Source organism: Fundulus heteroclitus, chromosome 20 (genome assembly GCF_011125445.2).
Source record: "Fundulus heteroclitus isolate FHET01 chromosome 20, MU-UCD_Fhet_4.1, whole genome shotgun sequence".
Lineage (NCBI taxonomy): Eukaryota > Metazoa > Chordata > Actinopteri > Cyprinodontiformes > Fundulidae > Fundulus > Fundulus heteroclitus.
This window is the reverse complement of record NC_046380.1, coordinates 13,594,592-13,617,099: the sequence shown is the minus strand read 5'-3', so window position 1 is coordinate 13,617,099 and position 22,508 is coordinate 13,594,592. Positions and strand designations below refer to the sequence as shown.

At 37.6% G+C, this 22,508-nt stretch overlaps 1 protein-coding gene across 1 annotated transcript in view; it reads right to left on the bottom strand.

Moving 5' to 3' along the window:
* Positions 1-17,830: 17,830 nt before the first annotated feature.
* snta1 (syntrophin, alpha 1) overlaps positions 17,831-22,508 on the bottom strand; it is a 69,466-nt gene continuing 64,788 nt past the window's right edge. Inside the window, exons 6-8 of the mRNA XM_036151968.1 lie at positions 22,058-22,254; positions 21,318-21,505; positions 17,831-19,008 (exon numbers count right to left, since the gene is read on the bottom strand). Of these exons, the coding sequence (XP_036007861.1) occupies positions 18,916-19,008; positions 21,318-21,505; positions 22,058-22,254 (478 nt within the window). The 3' untranslated portion in view covers positions 17,831-18,915. The remainder of the gene's footprint in view (positions 19,009-21,317; positions 21,506-22,057; positions 22,255-22,508) is intronic.

The following is a 22,508-nucleotide window of genomic DNA, read 5'->3' as shown; positions in this document are numbered from 1 at the left end:
GTGGTTTCCTGGGAATCTCCTCTGGTCTTCTCTGGGATGGGGGATGCAGCTATCCCTATCTTGGTCCTTCTTTGGCTCCTGTGCTCTGGGGACCCTTTGGGACGTCTGAGGTTTTGGTCTGTTTTGGCACTCTGGGGGGCAGGTCTTTGGCTCCTCACAACCACTATTGAGCATTTTTCTTATTGATAAACCTTATATATACAAGCACACCTTCAAACACCCACAGGTGCTTGGATCCAGGTTTACAGAAACACTTCTATACAGATATACCTTATAATTAGCTTTGGATGTCACTATATACAATCCTTTTATTAAATAATACTGCATATTTTTCACTCATTTTATCAAATGTATTGGTTGTTTGTACCTGTGATACTCTTTCTCCAGGTGTAGAACCAGACTCCAAGGATGTTACATTGCACCCTCTTTTCAGGAGCTTCAAAGATACCTTTATATTCTTTTTGGGTCACATGTTTCAAGTCATTCACTTTTTTCTTGATTTTTTTTAGTCACCGTATTTGCTGCCGAACTGTTAAACAAGGTCATGGGTGAGAAGTCCAATTTCTCAAGTCCGCCATTTTTATTTCTCTAAGCAATGTTGTAGTTCAAGGTGAAGGATGCAGAAGCTACAAGTGAACAAATCAAAGTGTTCATCCAAAAATTTCTTTTGGGTAAGGACTCTTTGACCAAAGTGGAAGTGTGTCAGCAGTCAACATACATGCTGTGCGATCAGTGTGGTCAGTAAGGAAGGAGGTAAGAAAATTGCACGATACTTTTGCATACAAATGCCTTTTTGCACCATTATTTTTGCACATAAACAATAGTTGAACAACTCTCTGCACACTGTTCTTGCACACTGTTTTTCTCCTGCACTGTTACATCTGATCACTGCTGCACTTTATATTGTATTGTAATACTGCCTTATTCCATCTGAAATTCCATTACACTGTCGTAACCTGTACGCAACAAAATTTCATTCTGTATGCACTCTGTGCATATAAAATGACAATAAAGTTGTCTAAGTCTAAAAATGAGCATGTATGCTTCCTCTCATAGCTCCTTTAACATAAGAAACTCACAATGGCTCAATCCGACTACCCTTATAGAGCAAGGACTCTTTAGCCACGCCAGAAATATGTAATCTGTCGCCATGATAAGGGCTGTCCAAATAGAGCAGTCAGTAAGGAAGGAGGTACAAAAAGTAACCTCTATGCTCTGTACTATGGCTAGTTTTGCCTAGGAACCCTGCGACGTCCCTTGCCGGCGCAAAGAACCCTTTAGGTATCCCACAATCCTTTGCTTGACATGACGTATCAGCCGCCTCCTGGAAATTAATGAAAATGTCCGGAGAGAAGAGATCTTTTACATTGTAATTGATTTTCGGAAGGATGTAGGCCCGGATTTGACTTGCATCATCCATGTGCGTTTCCATCACGTAATGACGCTGGAGTTAAAAGGTGTCCGAAAATGGCACAGCAGTCCATAGCTCCTTTCCTTCCCACAAAAGAGTTCTTACTGTTGACCCCATGAAGGATCAAGGAACAGGAGCTATTATTAGACGTTTCGGATGAAGCCAAAATGAACTAAATGCTCTCTGAGTACTAAACACATCCAAAAACACAATCATATCTCCACTTAATGCGAAAATATGACGTTGACCAAGTCTGACATTATACTGTGCCAACTGCAGTCATGAGGGCAACAGTTATGATGCACATGGAATGTTACTTCCATCCCAGATGGCAAATGAGAATGATTTAGGTTGATTTAACAGTAAATATATCACTTATAGCTCCTTTAAGTTTAGTTTTTTGGTCTCTCTCTGTATTTTCTTTTCATAGTAGCTACATCTGGTCTAGCATTGTGCTTAGCTGTGACACTGATTTGGAGTGGGGGCACCACCCATGCTCCTGTTGGCAACAACTTCTTTGCTGTGTTTCTCTCCTAGATGAAGCCACTAAAAGAGTTACATTATGCTCTGTCTTCTCAATCCCCCTGTCAGTTGTGGCAGATGGCCGTTAACACCTGATTCTACTGGAGGTTTCTTCGTGGTATAGGTATGTTTTCCTCTCCACTGTCACTACATGCATGCTCAGTATGAGGGATTGCCGCAAAGTCAAGGACACAATGCAAGAGACTGTCCACTGTTGCTAAGTATTCTTTAAGAGAGGTGAATACTGCTTGTTAATGATTCAATGCAATCTGCTGGGTTTTGTTAAACTGAAAAAATTTTAACCAGTCTGTTTGATTTAATAAAATAAAACTTGGTAAAGTGCCTTGACATGTGAATTAACACTATATGTATAAACTGAATTGAGATAAAATATAGAAAGAAACTTGGAAGATTTAATGTTTTAGAAACTTTTGGAATAATACCGGAAATGCAAAATTATCCTGAGGCTATATTCTAGAATATAATACAGCATCAGGGGAGAATGAACTACTGTCAAGATACAACCGAGAAAGTCCAACCCGATTTTGCTCTTTGAAAATTATTACATATTTGGCTATTTGTTTGCAAAATATGACATCTATAAATTCTTTCATTGATGATTTGAATGTGAGCTCACCCAAAGTTAAAGCGCAAATAAATAAGATTGTCTTGTTTCGTCATCGTGAGCTCCATTGTATCTGACACATGGTATGTCATACTCAAGTAGTTTTCCACTCTCATCAATTACAGTGTTTATGTACCTGCAAATTCCAGAATCCTTTGTGCATGATTGTAATTTTCATATTTCATATTCAATAAATCACTTAATCTTTAAAGCCCCTCACTTTCTATTTAGGTCTGTGTGATAAACTCCTTTTTTTCTCCCGTGGGACATTTATTTTCGTCAGATGCATCTGCATTCATTAGAATCAAATCTACCTGAGTGTTTTCCCTCTCTTTGGTTTAGTTTTATCCCTGTCTGTGTCTCTTCTAAGTAATGGTACTTTCTATCACTCCAAAGTGTTTTCAATCAGTCCCCCTGGTTTTAGAGAAATTGACTTCAAAGGCATGGAGCGAATGAAAAATGAGGTTGAATTCTAAGTTAGGATTAAATTTGGGGGGAAAAAAATCATCCTGGTGAAAGTCATTCACGGAGAGGTCCAGGTGCCTCCATACAAATCCCGATGAAGGTCACACTGGGAGAACTAGGCTGCAAGAGTGAATGTGATGAAAGTGTTTTACTTCTGTTCTGTCAAAATGTTAGTGCATCACCTGAGAATGAGAAAGGTTTTGTGATCATTTGGCGCAACACAAAATGCAATGAGAAATAGGAGAATGATTAAGTTTTAATCTATTCTGGTTTGGCTGGGAGCAAAAAAGAAGCTTTAATTGAAACATTGTTTTGGTCTTGGTCTCAGTAGAGAGAGTGAGGCTAAACAGTTCAGGGTTTAAGTTTAATAGGGGTAGGGTTAGGATAAGCAACGCGAAGTTCTGATGATATTTATAAATCTATAACTTAGAAAATCTCAAAATCAGTCTAAATGATAAACACCTCTGTCCTGGGGAAGTATCTCAATTAGACTAGAATATCTTGGTACATTTTTGGTTTCAGAATTTAATTACTATCAATGCAAAGATTAACGCTGATATCAAATGTACTATCAATCAACAAGCATCTTTTCTCTGTTGATTAAAACAAAAGGCAACAACTGACAAACATGACACACAGCACTAATTCTAATCAACTTGATTTAATGACCAGGACATGAACAGTGAAACAACAATCAAACTGATTAAAGCTCTACAATTTACCAGGAGCTTGTTGGGTTCTCATAAACTGAAAGAGAATGATTTTTGACCTAATTCTGATGATTCTAACACCAAATTCCAATGTAAGAGGAAAGAGTGGGACAGAAGATGCGGTCCAGTCATCAGAGCCTCAGTTGGATCAGGCAACTTTATCAGCTCCAAAAATTAGCCGCAGTAGACTCAAACACGATGCATTATTTGAGGTCCAAATCGTGCTGTTTCAACTCTCAAGGAACCTGCTGGGATCTCTCAACCCTCTCAGCTTGGCTGACAGGAGGATCTCAGCACAAACAATCTGAGGTGACCTAGGATCACAATGGATTTCTGATGTGAAAAAGGAAACCCCTGAAATAATCTTGCTATGTCTGACTCATGGTTACACCAACGGCTGAGATCAGTCTTGCATCAACATAGAATATAACTTTATATGCATTACTGGTAGTGGTGCTGATGATGACTCCACATGGAAACTGATAGGCCATTCAGATAAATTTGGGGGGAAACATTGGTTCATTCTCAGAAGCCCTTGGGAATAAGAGGAGACGAGCCAATCTAAATATGTATTTTCCTCTGTGCATGACTGTTTATAAGCTTGACAAACATGGAAAAATAACAACAATGCCATTGAAACCTTCATATTTTCTTCTCATGACTGATATATATTAAGTAAAATACAGCTTTCACACGATCAAAAATCAATGTCTACGTTTTTGGCATATTATTAATCATTACAACGCTCTCTGGATTTCTAAATAAACAGTAATCAATAAGAGGATCACTCTTAAAATAATTGTTTTCCTAAGACCAATATGAGAAACCTTAACATGCACTTCGAGGCAAAACAACTCAGCAAGGCTGTGTACTCCTTGTGTTTTGATAATCCTGGATAAGACTTGATGTGGCTAAATCTACAGCCCCGCAAGGTAGTTTGGAGTGACCTTAAAAAGAAGCCGTTAAGCAGGTCAAAGTTAACATTCGAGGTAAGTTTGTGCGCTTTAACAATCAGCTTTTCTAGGCTGTTGATTACTGTTACTGAGTAGATTCAACAAAGTAAAACTTGTTCACAGATTTATACCTTGGTCCATTTGTTTCTTCTTCTTTCTTATCATGTTGGTTCCAACAACAAATCTGCTTTAATAGTTTTTATGAATGCTCTGGACATATCACTTATTGCTAGAAATTAGTTTATTATTGTGGTTATTGCTGGCAAAATGAAACTACTGTTCTCTTGCAGCACCGGTACTGAACACTGCTGTACACACCAGTGTTGTTTTTGGCAGCCATTTTAGGTTTTAGTCTTGGTCTTTTAGACAAAAACACTTATTATTTTTAGTCACGTTCAGTCATTTCTATATGCAATAGTGTTAGTCCACTTTTAGTTGAACATAAAAGCAGAAAGGTTTTAGTGTAGTTTTAGTCAAAGAAAGTCCATTCAGACTGCATCACCTGTAAAGGTCTACAGGTAATTTCAAAACAATTATAAGTAGTAGGTATCACATCTTTAAATAAAATACACACACACACACACACACATATACGTATATATGTATGTATGTATATATATATATATATATATATATATATATATATATATATATATATATATATATATACATCAGCATCATATAAGCATATCATCATGTGTTTGAACACATCATTTGGATAGAATCCTACCATGTTAATAAAGATGTATTCGATTTAAATTTTATGTCATATGTCATCTTAAATCACTTTATAAAGTCAGATTAAATTAAATCATCCAGACAGACTGGTCACAAAGTTTCCTATCTAAGGAAAGCCAGCAGATTGCATTAAGTCTTTGATTTCAACATTCACTCCTCCTGAAGGGCATGTAGTCACGGTCGTCAGTCGTCTGCATTGTCCTTGGCATGATACCAAACATGCATGTTGTGACAGTGGAGAGGAAAACTCCCCTTTAACAGAAAGACAAAACCTCCTACAGAACCAGGCTCAGTGTGAACAGCCGTCTGTCACCACCAACAGGGGAATTGAGAAGACAGAACAGAGACACAAAAGAGAACAGAAGCACACTAAATGATCCAGGAATACTTTCTATATTAAAGAGGATAATGGCAGACAATCTGCCCCCCAGGACTTTAATGGCCTTAACTAGGAAGCAAGCAAAAAATAAACATTTTAAAAGTTTATTAACCATATGACTGGCGCCCAACCTGTATTTAAGCCTTGAGATTTTTCCTTAATGACCAATGTATCTGTATGTTTCTGTGACTAAAACATGGCAACATGACAACGTGTTACACTTACTCGCCGGCAAAAAATCAATGCATGTTCCATACATAACAGTAACACAAATAAGTTAATGAGCTGATATTAGCACAACCAAGCTACCATTAGCCGGAACATAGCAGCCCATTTGTGGGCTCACTATAAAATTTATAAGGATTTGATAGTCGAGTAACATTGTATATTATATCTTAACAGGAATTATAGTAACTTACCTTTGAAAGAATAACAGCGTGGTGAGCCTTCAGGTGCTTCTTAAGATTTGTAGTATTTTCCCATCTAGTTTGTGGCAACATTACTGCAGTCTCCCTCTAAAATACTTTCAGTTTTCCTTTTGGATTGAACATATATATAAAGGTATTTCTATAAATCTTTTTGCAATTTCTGACCACCAACCTAATTTGTACCAAGTGCTGCGACCGTTATGGACCATCAATGAATAAACTCATGTTGTGGGTGGGGGAGGGTATGACCACATAAGGATGGGATGGAGCTATGACTGTTTACATGCACACTACACTGAAAATGTCATGCATTTTGAACATCATTGACAGACTAATAATATTTTTATTTAGTCTCATCTCTTCAACGAAAACTCACATAAGTCTCATCATGTCTTAGCCATCAATGGGCCATGTTTATTTCGTCATTGGTTCACTATCGGCACACAAAAAAAGGGACGCCAACTAAATAATGTTGTCATTGTTGATGAAAACAATACTGGTACACACCATTATAATTATCTGCTGGTGGTTGCTCCTCTGCCTTCACTGACATATGAACTTGAGTTAGATCCCATTTTTAATCGGTAGGGTTTATTATGATATCCACCCACCCATTTATGTTGTAACACCATTACCTCCTCTTGGAAGGCTTTCCACAAAGTTTAGAAGTATGTTAATGGAAATATTCATACCACTCTCCCAGATAAATATTTGTGAGGTCAGACACTGATGTTGGAAAAGAAAATGCAGCATGGTGTAATTCATCCCATTCTAGTTTATCCCAAAGGTGTTCTATCAGGTTGAGGTAAGGCCTCTGTCCAGGCCACTGTCCAGGCCAGTTCTTCCACACACACCTGCTCATCCATGACTTTATAGACCTGGTTTTGCAGACTAGTGCTAAGTCATGTCGAAAAAGGAAGGACGCATGCCCAAGTTGTTTCCACAATGTTGGGAGTTTCATGCAAGTATCATTGTTCTGGGAACTGTCAAACCCAGACTCGTCCATTGGATTACCAAAGAGGCACAATTTATAACTCCTTTACTTCATTGCATCTAACATTTTGCATTGCACTTGATGATGTAAGTCTTGGATACAACTCATTTTCAATCTCTTTTTTTACTTGTTTCATGAAGATAAACATAAGTATTTGTTGGATTAAAACTGCAGTAAGTAACTCTTGTATAAATGTATTTTTTACACATTTGTTTATATTGTCAATATGTCCTGACAGAAAAGAATGAGACAGTGACAATAAAATAAAAGCTTAGCTGGCTCCTCCCAGTGGTCCTACTACCATTTCCAGAAATACACCGCTCCCAAACAGAAACAACCAATCAGAACCAGGAGGAATGTCTGGCTCTGATTGGTTGTTAGCAGTGTCACTCTCGTGTCTCCTGCACACACTCTGCCCTGCACAGCGCTGCCTTCATTCAAGCTCAAATTAGAAAAACTGTCAATTGCTGGAGTGGCACCTGAAAACACAGACAGGTAAACATCATTGGAGCAGCACAGCTGGTTCTGTTGGGTGGGGGGAGGAGTTGTCGCCATCGACCTTTGCCCTGTTCAGTCAAATCAGCCAGAAAAGATTCCAAGGGAAATACACACATTGCAACTGATCCTACTTATTAAACAATGCAATCAAGTTAGGTTTATTATCCAAACTCAAACACCCAGCAGATGCACCAAGCAGATTCCATCAAGTCATTGACTTGTAGCATTCACTCCTCCTGGATGAACTTGTGGTGACAGTGAACACAATGCAAAAAGCAAACTAAAAGTAAGTGACATTTTCTTGAAATCAGTGTATTTTTCCTTGATTTGAGAAGCTAAATAAGACTATTTGCCAATGGAATAAGATTTTTGCACTTAAAGTAGGAACAATTCATCTCCATCATCTTATTTCAAGAGCAATATTTCTAATTATCTTATTTTAGGGGTAAAAATACTCATTCCATTGGCAAATAGTCTTATTTAGCTTCTCAAATCAAGGAAAAATACACTAATTTCAAGAAATTCTTACTTCCTTTTAGTTCCCTTTTTGCAGTGCAGTCACTTGTATTTTAACATTGACTTTGCACCAGTCCCTCATAACGTGCATCCTTGTAACCAAAGCAGAAAAGGAAAATGTTCCTATAACAGGAAGAAACCAGCAGAAGCAGGCTGAGTATGAATAGCCTACCACCAACAACTGGGCATACCCACAAAAAGAACACAGATGTATTGATCCAGGAATATGTCTAGGTTTATGAATAGTAAAAATCTAATGGCTGTTCTTGCCCCTTTAGTGGCTTCCTCTAGGAGAGAAACACAGCCAAACAGACAGGCTAAGCAAATTTTAAAGTCAATAGGTTCAGGTTGAAAGGGAGTAAGTCTAGGACAGAAACAGGGTTAATCACTTAAAGACAGGTCCAAGAAAGAAAGACATTATTCAGTTGCAAGGGCTGGATTGGGACTCATTTTCATCCCTGGAATTTCATGCCTCAGACCGTCCCATATAACATGATGCCCTATTATTACTAAAAGAATAGGCAGATTAAGTCAATGCTTGTTTGTTCACACACTGTGTGACAACAGCTCATCTGTTTCCTCCATACTAAAAGTAGCAATCCCCTCATCACTACTGGCGCTGCTTCTGATACTAAATCACATTTTGAAAATGGTCATAATTCTCAGCACAAATGAAATCACTCATTTTTACAAAGCCATCTGATAAATTCAGGACAGTTTCATGAATGTAGTGCTGAATCATCAGCATCTCAGGGCAACGGCAAAGAGGCTTAAATTGGAGGCAACCAGACTTACGCTTAGTTCTTTCTTTAAGCCTGTTTGCTGTTGCGATGACCCACTGAGAATTTGCATAGGCATCTCAGGGCACTATTCATACAGAACAGCACCATACTCTTCATTAAATTAATTTTAATATTCACTTAATTAGTAATCCTACCTGCCCACTCGGGACTTGTGGGTTCATGGTTGGTACTTGGTGCTGTATCTTCCTTCTGACTCTGAGACAAAAATTCCCAGTTATGCGGCGTTGCATCATAGTATTATTTAAACTATATAACATTACATTATGCACCGCAACACCACAAAATTCAATGACTTGATAATTAACTTCTGCGGTGGTTTGCAGGCAAAGTTCAACATCTTTCCATAACCATTTCATAAACATCCATCACTTCCATACCTTAGCAATTCAACAGTACCAGTAGGGAGCCAGAGGTGAGTTGTGTGTTTTATTAGTTTTACTGACCTCACTTTCTGATTGGCTACACATCACATTTCAAAGGCGGTGTGCTGGTTTCTCCTTGGGGGAACACTCCACACGCTAGGATATCAGGCCTAGACAATCCACCATTTTGAATATCCCGAATTTGAGGTCGGTGCGGTCTCGACATCCTTCCGAGCGGACCAGATCACTCTTAACACACCACACAGGGCAGGAATATCTCTTAAGATTATCTTAAGAGCCACACCGATAGTCAGGGACATGTCACAAGTGCAAGATTGGGGCAAAAATAAGGCAAATTATCCTGCCATGTGAACCAACCTTAAAGGACCAGTAAGTCATATTTCACCACTAGGTGCTGCTTGAGCACTGTCTGTAGACCAAAGCAAGATGTATGACAAGCCGCGCCTCTCTTTAGTTCTGCTCTGACTGCCACCCAGCTCCTCTGTTCCCTTCTGAAGAGTTGCCTTCTATGCTCATATTTGTAAAGGATTAAAACACAAAACAGCATCACCTTTTGGAGGAACAATTCGAGTGAAGTAATGTTATAATGCTGTTAGCAAGAGAACATTTTGATCTGCTGGGGTGCTCTTCACCATGTTGCTCCAACACTGTGCTGCTCTGATGGATGTATTTTAGGGCAGGGAGGGGGTTAAGCTCTGAGTGGCAGCTGTTCACATGCACATACATGCACATGCGCACATGCACGTGCATGGTACGGCCCGGCTATGTAAACAAGAGACTGGAGAACAACGCAGGGAGCTGCGACATGACGTCATACCATAGTCCATCTGAAATGTTTTAGTTCTTCACATCATTATTTTTTAGTTATTTCTATGTAACATATTTAAATGTGGCTTATTGGTCCTTTAAGGATAGATTAATCTAACTAAAATTATTGTAAAATTTAAATAAAAAATAATCTTAATCTAAAATGGGGGCTGTGATAAAAGGGAATAATTTCTAAAATAATTTGGTTGGAATTGGGCCAAATATAGAAGTTAAAGATTTAGATGAAGCTAATATTTTTGATAACTCAAAAGAGCTCATCTGATTCAAATCAGTCCAAAAACAGATACCTACTGTGCTGCCTCCATTACTCAAGATTAAGTAATCGTGTTCAGGAGGTAATGATTTTATTTTTGATAGAATCAGTTTCATTTATAAAGAATCCAATAAAGTCATTACTGCCGAGAGATGATGTAATGGATGGCTTAACAGAGCTATGACTCTTTAGTTTGGCAACTGTACCAAAAAGAAACCCAAGATTATTCTTATAAAAAAAATGCTGTTCTAGCTTGGCAAAGGCGTTTTTGTTTTTCATTTAACAGAAGACTATTTTCCGGATAAAGTTGGACTCCTAGATATAGTATAATGCACAAATTTATCTCAAATTTCCTGATGAGGGGCTCTAAGATATGCTGTTCTGAATTTAAACAGGAGTAGGCCTAATTACAACGAAAAGACCATTTTCACTACTTTTTCATATTCATCTGTTGTTTCAGTCATAATAACAGATATTCTGCTAATATGCAATTATTACAGAAATGAACTCACTTTTCCATATGGACTGTTTTAATCTGAACCACTAATTCATATTACCACCGCGGTTTAAATCTTCATTAGTAAGTTTAATTACATTTGTTAATTATGAGCCATGTAATGACTTAAATCCATTTTTCCCTAACATCCACATACATGCAGCCTGCGGCCTCTGCATTCTCTGCATGTCAGTTTCAGATAAAAAATACAGGAGCGTGTTCAGGGCGGAAACACACTTTTTTATCCATTTCTTTTGAAAAATGGATTATCAAATTAAAGGAAACTGCTCAATAACCGCTGCAGAGAGGAATGCTTCCCGCTTAATTGAATTACGGTTTTTCATTTCTGTGATTTCTGTGTTTGTTTTTTGGCAGCTGCCATCTGTTTGCCCGGGACCAGCTCTATTAATAAGCTATTCAGATTGAGAAAGGGGCTTTATTCCAGCAACTGTTTCTCACCTCCTCTCTCTCTCTCCAGTTCGCTCTCTGTCTCTCTCTCTTTCTCACTTCCTCACTCACTCAAACGATTGTCATGGAAATCATTAGAAGTGCCAAGCCGCAGACAAAAGAAAGAGCTTTAACACACACCTGAGCCAAAAAGAACAGAATTGTAGTCTAATTATGATGGGAACAATTAAGACTGTGCATATTTATTGACAGGGGACTTCACACAGCAGCATATGCTCATGAATACTAAAAAATCAGTCAGGAAGGGGAAGGATGGCTGCTGAATCAGATTGTCTATTAAATACTGTAGCAGCAATGCTGAGGAAAAAAAAGTGGAACTGTATTTAAATTAAAACTACTGATTACTTATAATTGCGAAGGCAATTTGGTTGAATGTTGTACATTGAGGAATAAGAGAAAAACAAACTTAGGAGTAGTTTTCATTGGCCAAAATAAACACACTATCCTTCTTTTTGTATCCTCTCCTGTCTCCTTTTCGATGTTCCAAGAAGAAAAAAAGTCCAATCTAGGCTTTGTTCTGTATTCTGATCACACGTCTCTCTCCCCAAGTAATACAAGTCTACTTTAAAATTCATAACTACATTTGAAAAGAATAAAAGGGTGCCCTGATGGAATATTTCCAAGGAGCTTACTTGAGAGGAAATACTATTCGCTTTGGAATATTTAATAACCCTAACCTAGTCTTTAAGACATACAGCAGTAATAACATTTAAAAAAAATACTGGTGACTGGAAAATAAATAAATAAATCAAACTATGGCTTAGCATGAAATGAGCAGCTATAATTCCTGCCTGCAGGCAGACGATGAGAGAAAAAGTGAGAAAGAAAGTAGACAAAAGATGGTGAAAATCCTTGTCAAAGTTAGGGAGAGACGGCTCAAGTCGACTCTCATTTTCTGCTTTGCTTTTCCTCTCCCCTCTTCTGCCTGGGAGGGAGTTTGAATTGAATCAAACAACCTAGATTGATTAAGCTTGGAAGAATGACTTTCCAATGACAGGATTCAGCAGCAGCCTCGGCCCATCCCCTTTGTACAGATTTGACATGGTTTTATTGAGAAAGTGATACAGGAGTGATTGCAGTTTGTTCCTCTGGATTCTGTGTGAGCCTGAAATGTTTTCTCATTGTACTAAGTGTTGCCACCATTGTGCGGTTCCTTAAAGGTCCCATTTGATTCATGTTGAATCCTGCTTCTGCTCCAATGCCTCTCCGGAAAAGGAGCACAATGGATGAGTGTGAGAAAATAGATAACATGCTTCTCCAGTTGGAATATGAATTGCTCTCAGAGAGCCTTGGTATTAATGTCTTGTCCTCTTTCCTTTCTCTTGTTCTTTTGTGTTTGTGGAGAGGGTGTTGGGGAGGAGGGGTACAGTTAGGGATATTGTGGGATGTCCTGTTCCGAATTTGGTCAGAACCAATCAAAGCTGTAATGCTCTCAGTCTCCTTCCCCTTTTCAACACCACTGTTGTCTTTAAAGATATTCACTGTGGAGACACAGAGACCCCTACTGTCTGCAGAACCAGACAGCAGCACTTTTTCTCTCATGTCTAATACTCTACTGCCACCTGCCAGCAATCCAAAACACCCCTTCGAACTATAATCTATACATGTGACACAGAAATAATAGTTTACATCAGTTGAATCATTTAAAAATCTATCCTAAACATCACTGGGTTTGGAAAGAAAGTTAGTACACTTAGTAAAATGTTATCTTTTTTTGAAGGAGTGTCCCAGACTTTATTAACTGTTATGCTATAACCCAAGACTGTAAAATCTCAGATCCAGCTTTTGTATTTTCTTAACTAGGGTATATTTTGTTTAGTTCATGATTTGAATCCCTCCCAGATTAATGGGCTGTATGCAAGGACTTTCTATAAGAAGTCATTCCTTACATTTCCAAAAGCTTCAGAGTAAGAAACCTTATTTCCCAGATGTATATCTAATGATCAGATAATGTAATGTTATTTAGTGACTTCTGTTTATTTTCACAATGTGCTTTCTGTTTTGCTTAAATTTTATTTATTTAAAGAGTTGAAAAGACATGACATTTTTCTGGTAATTCAAAATGTGTAAAATGTTAGCAATAATAGGGAATGCGTTTTTTTTTTACCAAAATTATTTGATAGTTTTAGATTGAGCTAACTAAAGGAAACAAAACAACATAAATGATGGATAAAGATAATCAAGCTCCAAGTTTATTTAGGCAAACCAACCATATAAAATCTGAACATCATCTAATGTTCAATCTAAAACCTTTTTCTGATAAGTTAGGATTACTAAAACTATTTGTAATAGCAAGATAATAACGTGTGTGAATTTGTATTACTCTCTTCAAAATTAATGATGAACAAACACTAATATTAGAGTACCTCTAAACAGTTTGATAAAGCCCTGATGGCAATAGTAGGTTTCTGAGCTTCTGATAAATACAATTGCAACATTTGACACAAATGGAGGAACATTTTTGGATGTGTTTTAAGACTGCACGTCACTGCCTCATTGTGTGACATGAGGAAAGATAAATAAATAAAAAATCAGGTAAGATATCAGGGAGAGAATTGTCCTTGGAAAAATGTCCAGATGCCTGAAGTTGCCACTTTCATCTGTTCAAACAATGATACACCGTGGCAATGTTCAGCCATCGTAGGAGAGAGACTGGTTCTGTGTCCCAGAGATGAACATGCTTTGGAATGAAATGTGTTAATTAGACCCGGAACAAGATTGAAGACAAGGAAATACAGTGATCAGATTTTTACGAGGTATTGAGATCATGATATTTTGATTGTGCACATTTGTAATGAAATGATCTAACCAGAACCTGGGGGAACAAAAAGTACATTTTGGATGGATAATCAGGAAAATAATGTTTATAGTAATGAGTGATAAATGTTCACTGTGGTCAGAATAGTTGTAGTAAATAATGAAATTTGGAAAAAAACTTTAGAATGGCTCTTTTCAGTGATCTGTATTACAATTTTGCATTTTTTAAAATCATTTTAGACCATTTTGTATTTCAAACATTACATTTTTTTTAACACATTTTTATCTTAGCATAACATCGTATCACTATGTAGCTAAAGCTAAATATATATTCAGCTCAACTGAACTTTGTTATATAGCACGATTTGCCAAAGTGCTGTACAAAAACCTCCTCAAAAACAAAATAAACTTTAAATGATATCAAAATAAAATCTAGAAAAACAAAGAGACTATAAAAATTAGAGAGCAGATACCTAAAAACAAACAATAAAACCACAAAAGCCAGACTCTCAAACTGGGCTTAAATCTACAGAGAGAAACGATGTGTTTTAAGGAAAGATTCAGCCTGCCTGATACGAAACGGTTGCAAACGGTCGTTGTCTTTAGAACAACTGATAAAAACTGATGTGCTGATCTGAGCAGCTGAGAGGGAAGTAGGTCTGACTGACCCACTTCAATTTATTAATGTTGTTTTCATGGAACTCTCAATGATTATACGAAAACGACAAGCCAGACATTGTAACAGAAAATGGGTCTAAAAAGTAGAGGTATTGTTAGCTAAAAAAACAACAACACATAGTTAACATATTGCTAAATGTTGACAGTATTCAGTCTGAAAATAATTTTTTTTTCAGATTTATGTCCATATGTGAAACATTTCTAGTCTGTCATGACCAACTACAAAAGGTATTTCCACAGTCTTATTTAGTGATACGTGCATTATATTGTTAGATTTCCAGCATTCAACACAAAAGATCCCAGCATGCACCCTATTTCATCCAACATCTTCTCCCCTTCTCCTCCGATGAACATCATATTTTGCTACATGTTTTTTTTCTTCCTTTCATCTCCGTCCAAAGTGCCCTTCCACTCTTGTTAATCAAAATATATTCACACTGTCTCCTCCCTCCATACCAACTGGATCTGAGGGGCTGATTGGCAATTTCAACAGCAAAACCATAGTTCAGTGGAAAAGAGATGGATGCCGCGAGGATGAGTGTGCCCTGCTGTTACCATAGCAACATTTCAACAAGAGGGCGGGGGGAGAAACGAGGGGGGGTGGTGGTGGTGGTGCTATGATCAAATATAAACACTATATTCTGATTTGTTATCCAGCTCATGCTGTTAATACTGGACTGCCCTGCTTGTATTGGCAGTTGAGGCAGACACAAACGGAAATGGGCGTTTTTTTAAAAGCACACACAAAGGCTGACGAAGCATCTGCTCCTCACTGATAACGCCGTTTAATGGCAATAAACAGCGCAGGAGACCATAGTCTTTGTTTGCTCCTTTTACAATAGCTCGCAGCAGGACTAACTGTTCCAATTACCCACCCTGCTGACTTAAGCATCACATCATCATAATCATCATCATGATCACTTTGCTTTGTCCGTCCTACAGATCTGTCTGGACCTTAATGAAACTAACAGAGCACCTAATGGGGCTATTAAATGGAGACAGCGTGCGACAAGATCTGCTGCTTGAAGCACCACACAAAGAGCAACTTGTTTGAGATGTTTTGATGTAAAACTCGCTTTTACGGTTCCTTGGAAATGCATCCATACATTTTCACATTGGGAAATAATAAAACCACAAAGTTAAATGCATTTTTGGGGTTTTGAGGTGATAGACTGACACAAAGCAGTGCACAACAGTGAAATGTATACGGTCATGTCTTGGTGTTGTTGGGGACTCATCTGCAAAGATGAGGATGGCAAGAGCATTGTAAATAACAAGGTTTAATAATAATAATAACAAAAAGAAAACCGAAGAGCCAGGAATGGACAGGTGACAGCAGGCTGCGGACAGCAGATGCTCTGAGATAGGGGTAATTGTGTCAAGGATTATTTATACTGTGGAGTTTTATTACTGAATGCTACACAGGTTATTGAATGGACAGATGAGAGACAGCTGTTAGAGAGCAGGATGCAGAAACACTGAGGTACAGGACTAAGTCTAGTGACCAAAAACACAAAACACAGGATAACACTGGAACAGGATGCTGCAAAAAAAAACAACATTATCAAAGTAAATTCATTTGACCAACAAATCATGACATCTTCAATGGCTTTTGAGAGCCTTTACGATTAAACTTCAAAGTGTAGCATGCATTTGTATTTGGCATTCTTTAATCTGACGCCACTAAATAAAATCTGATGCAATAAACTTGCTTCAGAACTCACATAAATAGTAAAGTACACCTGTTTGCAATTTAAAATCAGCTATAGTTGTTCAGTAAAGATCTCACGGCCCTGTAACCAAACCTTTTCCGCAGAAACCAAGACATATAACTAAATAACTGAAGGAGATGTTTAATGCAGGGATTAAACATCCTTGGAAGCACAATGTCTTACAGAACTTTATTTAACCTATTAATATTTTTGGACTGTGGGAGGATGCTAAAGCGCCCAGGAAAGAATCCAAGCATGCACATGGAGAACATGCAAACTCCATGCAGAAAGACCTTCGTGCTGCAAGGCAATAGTGCAACCGCACCACTGTTTAATCTATTATTTGAAAATTAAAAGAGAATTGCACAACAATGTAGTTTTATACTCCTGAACAGTTTGAGCACAAAGGTGATTTGAGAAGCCAGTAAGTACACAATAACTCTAGAAGAGCTGCAGAGGTTCACAGCTCAGGTGGAGGAATCTGTTAACAGGACAACTCTAAGTCGTGCACGCCACAAATCTGACCTTAGTGGATGAGTGTCAAGAAGAAAGCCCTTGTTAAAAAAAAAAGACCATCAGAAGTGCCATTTGCAGTTTGCCATAATTCATGTAGAAGCAAACACAAGGAAGAAGGTGCTCTAGTTAACAGAGACAGCCTAAATATAGAACGCTCTGTGTGTTGGGAATCCAATGTTGAACATCACCTTCAATCCAATGGAAAACTAAAACGGCAAAGTTCGTACCAAAATATATTGATGGGTTGGAATGGCCCAGTCATAGTCAAGACCTAAATCTAACAGATGATCTATAGAAAGAATGGGAAATTGGTGTTCTCTGTGAATTGATGTTCACAGACAATAAGGACAATCTCAATCACTAGATGTTCAAAGTTCTTGGAGACATATCCCAAAAGTCCTTTAGCTTTATTGCAGTGAAAGTGGGTTCTACACAGCACTTACTCAAGGGGGATAAATACTTCTGCATGCCCCACTTTTCAAACTTTGATTGGGGGGAACTGAAACCATGTACCACTTTTCTTCCACTTCACACTTAAGCAATAATGTGGTCTGTTAGATAAAATCCAAATAAAACAAAACATTTGTAGTTTTTGGTTGTAATGTGGGAAAAAAAAATACCAAAAAGATTCAGCAAGTATTATTTTGCAAGAAGCTATACAAGAAGTAGACAGGCTTATGGAATACACAAAGGCCAATTAATCAATAAAAGTTAACAAAGTTTATTACATGTTTATATACAAACAACCTTGCAAGGCACACCTTTGTTTAAATAAGAATATACAATACATTTGTTTTCTTAAGCAAACAGGTTTTAGAACATATATTACTATATGTGTGTTTAGCGTTTAGACACTAGAGAGGGCCAACTCAAACACTGAAGAAATAAAATAATCACACACTTTATGATGTAAACACATTTTTATATTTTTTTAAATCAAACTAATAAAATAAATCTCGAATATGTGACGTACAAACCGTCTTTGCTGTATAGAAATGAGACATATCGTGGCAAAACTGCCATATTAGCTTCTTTTATTCACCATTGGGATTTGAGGTTTTTATCTATTATATTCTAAAAAGTCATTAGATCAACAGCTTGCAACATAATAAACATATGCTTGCTCTCTTTGATAAGCCGTAGTGTAGGGTTAAAACAGGGTAAGTAAATAAGTTTATAACTAACTTTGAGCAAAAAGCCTGTCTGTTTAGATGTACTCTGTTCAGCAATGGCTATTGATCACTTTACAATCAGCCACGTCAATCTGTCACTGCTCTGAAGCTGAAAAATGTTTGTCCAACATCAATCAGGACGTCCCTGAAGTGGAGATTGAAGGATGAAAAGATGTTCATGACAAAAGCCTGCCGTGACTCATTAAAACCAAACTAAAAAAAAAAATGGTTGTGACTTCAAGCTTAAAAAAATATTAAGATACAGGCTGTCGCGTTTTTCCAGTTTCCCATCGTAAAGTGGCCTGACCTACTTAGACAGCTCTGACAGATCGAGACCCATTAAATGATTACCGACTTGAATTATCTATAAAAAACATCCTAACAGCTACGCATTAAAAAAAAAGTCCATCAGTGTTCCAGTTTTCTCCTCATTTTAACAAAAAGATCAGAGAGAGCCTGACCAAAAACCATATGCTTTAAAAGGCAGAGGAAAGGCTGATTAAGTGAGCTTGTCAGCATCACTTCCCTGGCCCTTTTGTTGAAGGTCTTCTGGGGCTGGTGTTCGTTTCACTGAATATCCTATTTTGATGTTATGGATGGTTGGCCTGTATCATGCCAGGAGGCCAAGTCGCTTGACCTTAGCAGACAGGAAAGAGTGGATGATGAACACTAAGGTCTTTGGGCAGCAGTGAAGGTCCAGTTGCTGGAAGCAGAGAGAGAGAGAGAGAGAGAGAGAGAGAGAGAGAGAGAGAGAGAGAAATAAATAAGTCAGGATGTTTGTATATTTATAGACATTTCAAAGTTTTTATTAAAGACATTCAAAAAGCAGGTCCTATTATGTCATCAAGGACATGGTGAAATTGTCTCCAGTCCAATATATATATATATATATATATATATATATATATATATATATATATATATATATATATATATATATATATATATATATATATATATATATATATATGGAGACAATTTCCATATATATATATGGAGACAATTTCACCATGTATGTATGTATTATATTAAAGGCATTTTTAAATATGTTTAAACTTAACTCATAATGACTCCATGTCTATTGGAAACCCTGGGGAGGATGGATAGAATAACTTTTTTTTCTCTTCTCTATCTTTAACTCCCTCCCAATGTTTTCCTCTATAGAATTTACAATTTATGCTTTTACGTAAATGTATGTTTTCAATTAATGTCTAAATTACGGCCTCCAAATGTTTTATCAAAAATGTCATATTTCATGATTCCCAGGCCCTTTAGAACAGGACCGGGTCCATAGCCTCACAGATCTTCCACCATATGTACATATCAAACATCCGCTGTTTATCCACATATTCATCCATTGTTTTAGGTTAGACACGTCTACTGTGCTTATTGGCTGAAAGTTTACAGTACGTCTCATTTCACTAAAGCAAACATCCCTGGCAAGGCTCCCAAACATTACGTTTAAATTTAGAACGGATCTGATAGCAGTGATGGTGATGTCTCCCAGATGGTACTACTTGCTTGAACTCTTTAAGAGTTTGGATATCTTTTTATCTTCTTTATCATCTTTTCTCACTGTGCAAAAAAAAAAAAAAAAACTTGTCCTTGTCCAGCCTTGTTTTTCCTACTTCCAGTAGTTATTTCTTGATTTTTTTTTATTATTATTACTCTGACTGTAGATATATTTAAGCAAGTAACTTTTTTTCTTGTCATATCTCCTGACATATTAAGCATAGCTGAATGGCACATTTACCTGTCCCATATTAAAAAGCATATTTTATTGATACTCAAAGGAAGAAGGAGGAAACACTTTACTAGACACAAAAAAGTGAAGTATGAATTTGGAAATGGTCCCATTACATTTATTTTACAGTCATTGTAATGGATGTTCATAAGGCTGCCACCAATGATTAAAATGGGAATTCTTAAAGGAGAAATAAGTAGAAAATTTACTGCAAAATCAACCTAAATCGTTCTGATTTGAAAGTAACATTCCCTGTAAGCAATCGGTCCTCTCCATCAACAATATCTTTGTCACGTTTTTCTCCTTTCAAACCTAGAGGTACGTTCCAGAACGACTTCGGCTCAGAGTGTAGCCCGTATTTACTTCCTGGTTCCTGAGCCAATCATATGAGAGTTCCCAGGGTTCCCAAAACAAAGTACAGCTTTTGGTGCTTTATCTTGGCAGCAGCCTCCAAACACAGAAGCCAGAAATAGAACAGAATACGACATGATAGACCTATCCTGTGTAAGTAAAAGTTCAGTGGGGCTCCAGAACAGCAACACACCGTTTAGAAACGCCGTAAAAAAAAAAAAAAAGAAACGCTGTATTAGATTGTCATTGGGAGGCTGTTGTACCGATTTGAGCCATTAGAAGTCATTATTACTTATTCCTCCATTAATGTGAAAACTTTTCTGAATAAACTGAACTGAATAAACATGCTTTAAATGCAGTGCGCATTTCTTTGTGAGATTATGCTACTGCAGTAAAATATGAGTTTGATTTAATGCCTTACACATTAGCTGATATTTGGAGTTCTTTTCTCTTTTTGGATTAGGTATGATGTATTTACGTTCTGTGGTCATTACTAGTGGATGGAGTACTTGACATAATGATAACTCACGTTTTAACTTATATAGAAATGAGTGACAAATATAGCACTCTAAAAGCTGGTTAAGATTTAATCTGTGGAACCTGTGAGAACTTACTTAAACCTGATATTTTTCTCTGAACGATTGTGATTTATTTCCAGGGAGAAAAAAGTCTATTTCTCTCTGTATGTTTCCTTTTAACCATGTTGCTTCCTTGCACACAAAATTACATCCATATTTCATTTCCAGCAATCTCTTTCAAATTTACAACTTTTCCATGTCCTTGTTAATCAATTCAGTAGATCGACCCCAATCACAGTTATGCTTTTATGTTTGGCACATTCAATATCAGAGATCCTCTCACACACAGAATATTTTCTAGTAGTCATTTTTTAATACAACTTATAAAGTGTCTCTCACAATTTCAGCCTCAGGGCCTCCAAAGTCGAGGAACATCATACGGACTCCATCATCTGAGGACATTCGGAGGCGCTCGAAAGGCTGCTGGAGGAGAATATTTTTCCTGACACCCATTTCTTCTGTGAATAGCGTGAAGCCGTCGTCGATGTGCACTCCCAGCATACACTCTTTTCCATTCCAGCTGCAGGCTGCACACACATAAAAGGTAGTTTAAAAGCTGACGAAATGCTATTATTTGACAGTGACTCAAATCTTCCCCGCAGTCTTCTTGTACTCCGATGGCTAAATGTGCTGACACGACAAAAGAAAGATTCAAGGTTTTTGTTCCAATGAAATCAAAATGTCTTTGATTCCTATTGGATGTAAACATTCTTTTATATATGATATCAAAATTCACATCTAATGTTTTCTGTTATACCCAATATTACCAGCAGAGGGCAGTGTAATGATATTCCTCCATCGGATATTGAAATGTTATGTGCTGAGTGTGCATAAGGACACAGTTCAACAAGTCAGTAAGCTAAGACCCCAAAACATATGTAGACTTCATACTTTGGATGCTCTTTAAAAGCATTAACAATGTAACAAATGGAAATATAACAGTGATATAGGACTGGAAGAGCCAAATCAACGAATTTCATTATATAATTCTACATTTTAACTTGAGAAGAAGGCAGAGAACGTTCTGAGCAACTATAAAAAACAGTAACTAAAATCCGTGGCATTATGGACCTGTTTACCTGCTGTGACCTCCTTGATGAGCTCTGCAGCGTTGTGGCAACCCTCGACCAGCAGATGAGTCCATGCGGACAGCTCCTTGGCAGAGTCCACTCTGAACACATGCGTCTCTACGCCCTGCTTGGTGCCTGAACGCAGGCCGAACGACAGCTCCGAGTCCATTAGAGGGGAACTTTTTCCAGGACCGGAGTGGACCAATCTTTGGGGAGAAAGAAGAAATTCTAAGACCTGTGGCTGAAAAGATTGTAATTAGGAATTATAGGATAGACTGTGGCTCAAGGAGAAACTGCTACCTAGGTGGAAAAGGAGGTGTGGAGTACACAGGGGAGCTAGAGGGGAAAATATACATGACTCAAAGCTTCTGCGAACACTAATTTTTTCCAACTAAAAGTGACGTTGTGGCGCATTATGTCCAGTGGTTCAGTTATGGAAAGTATGAGCAGTAGCTCACAA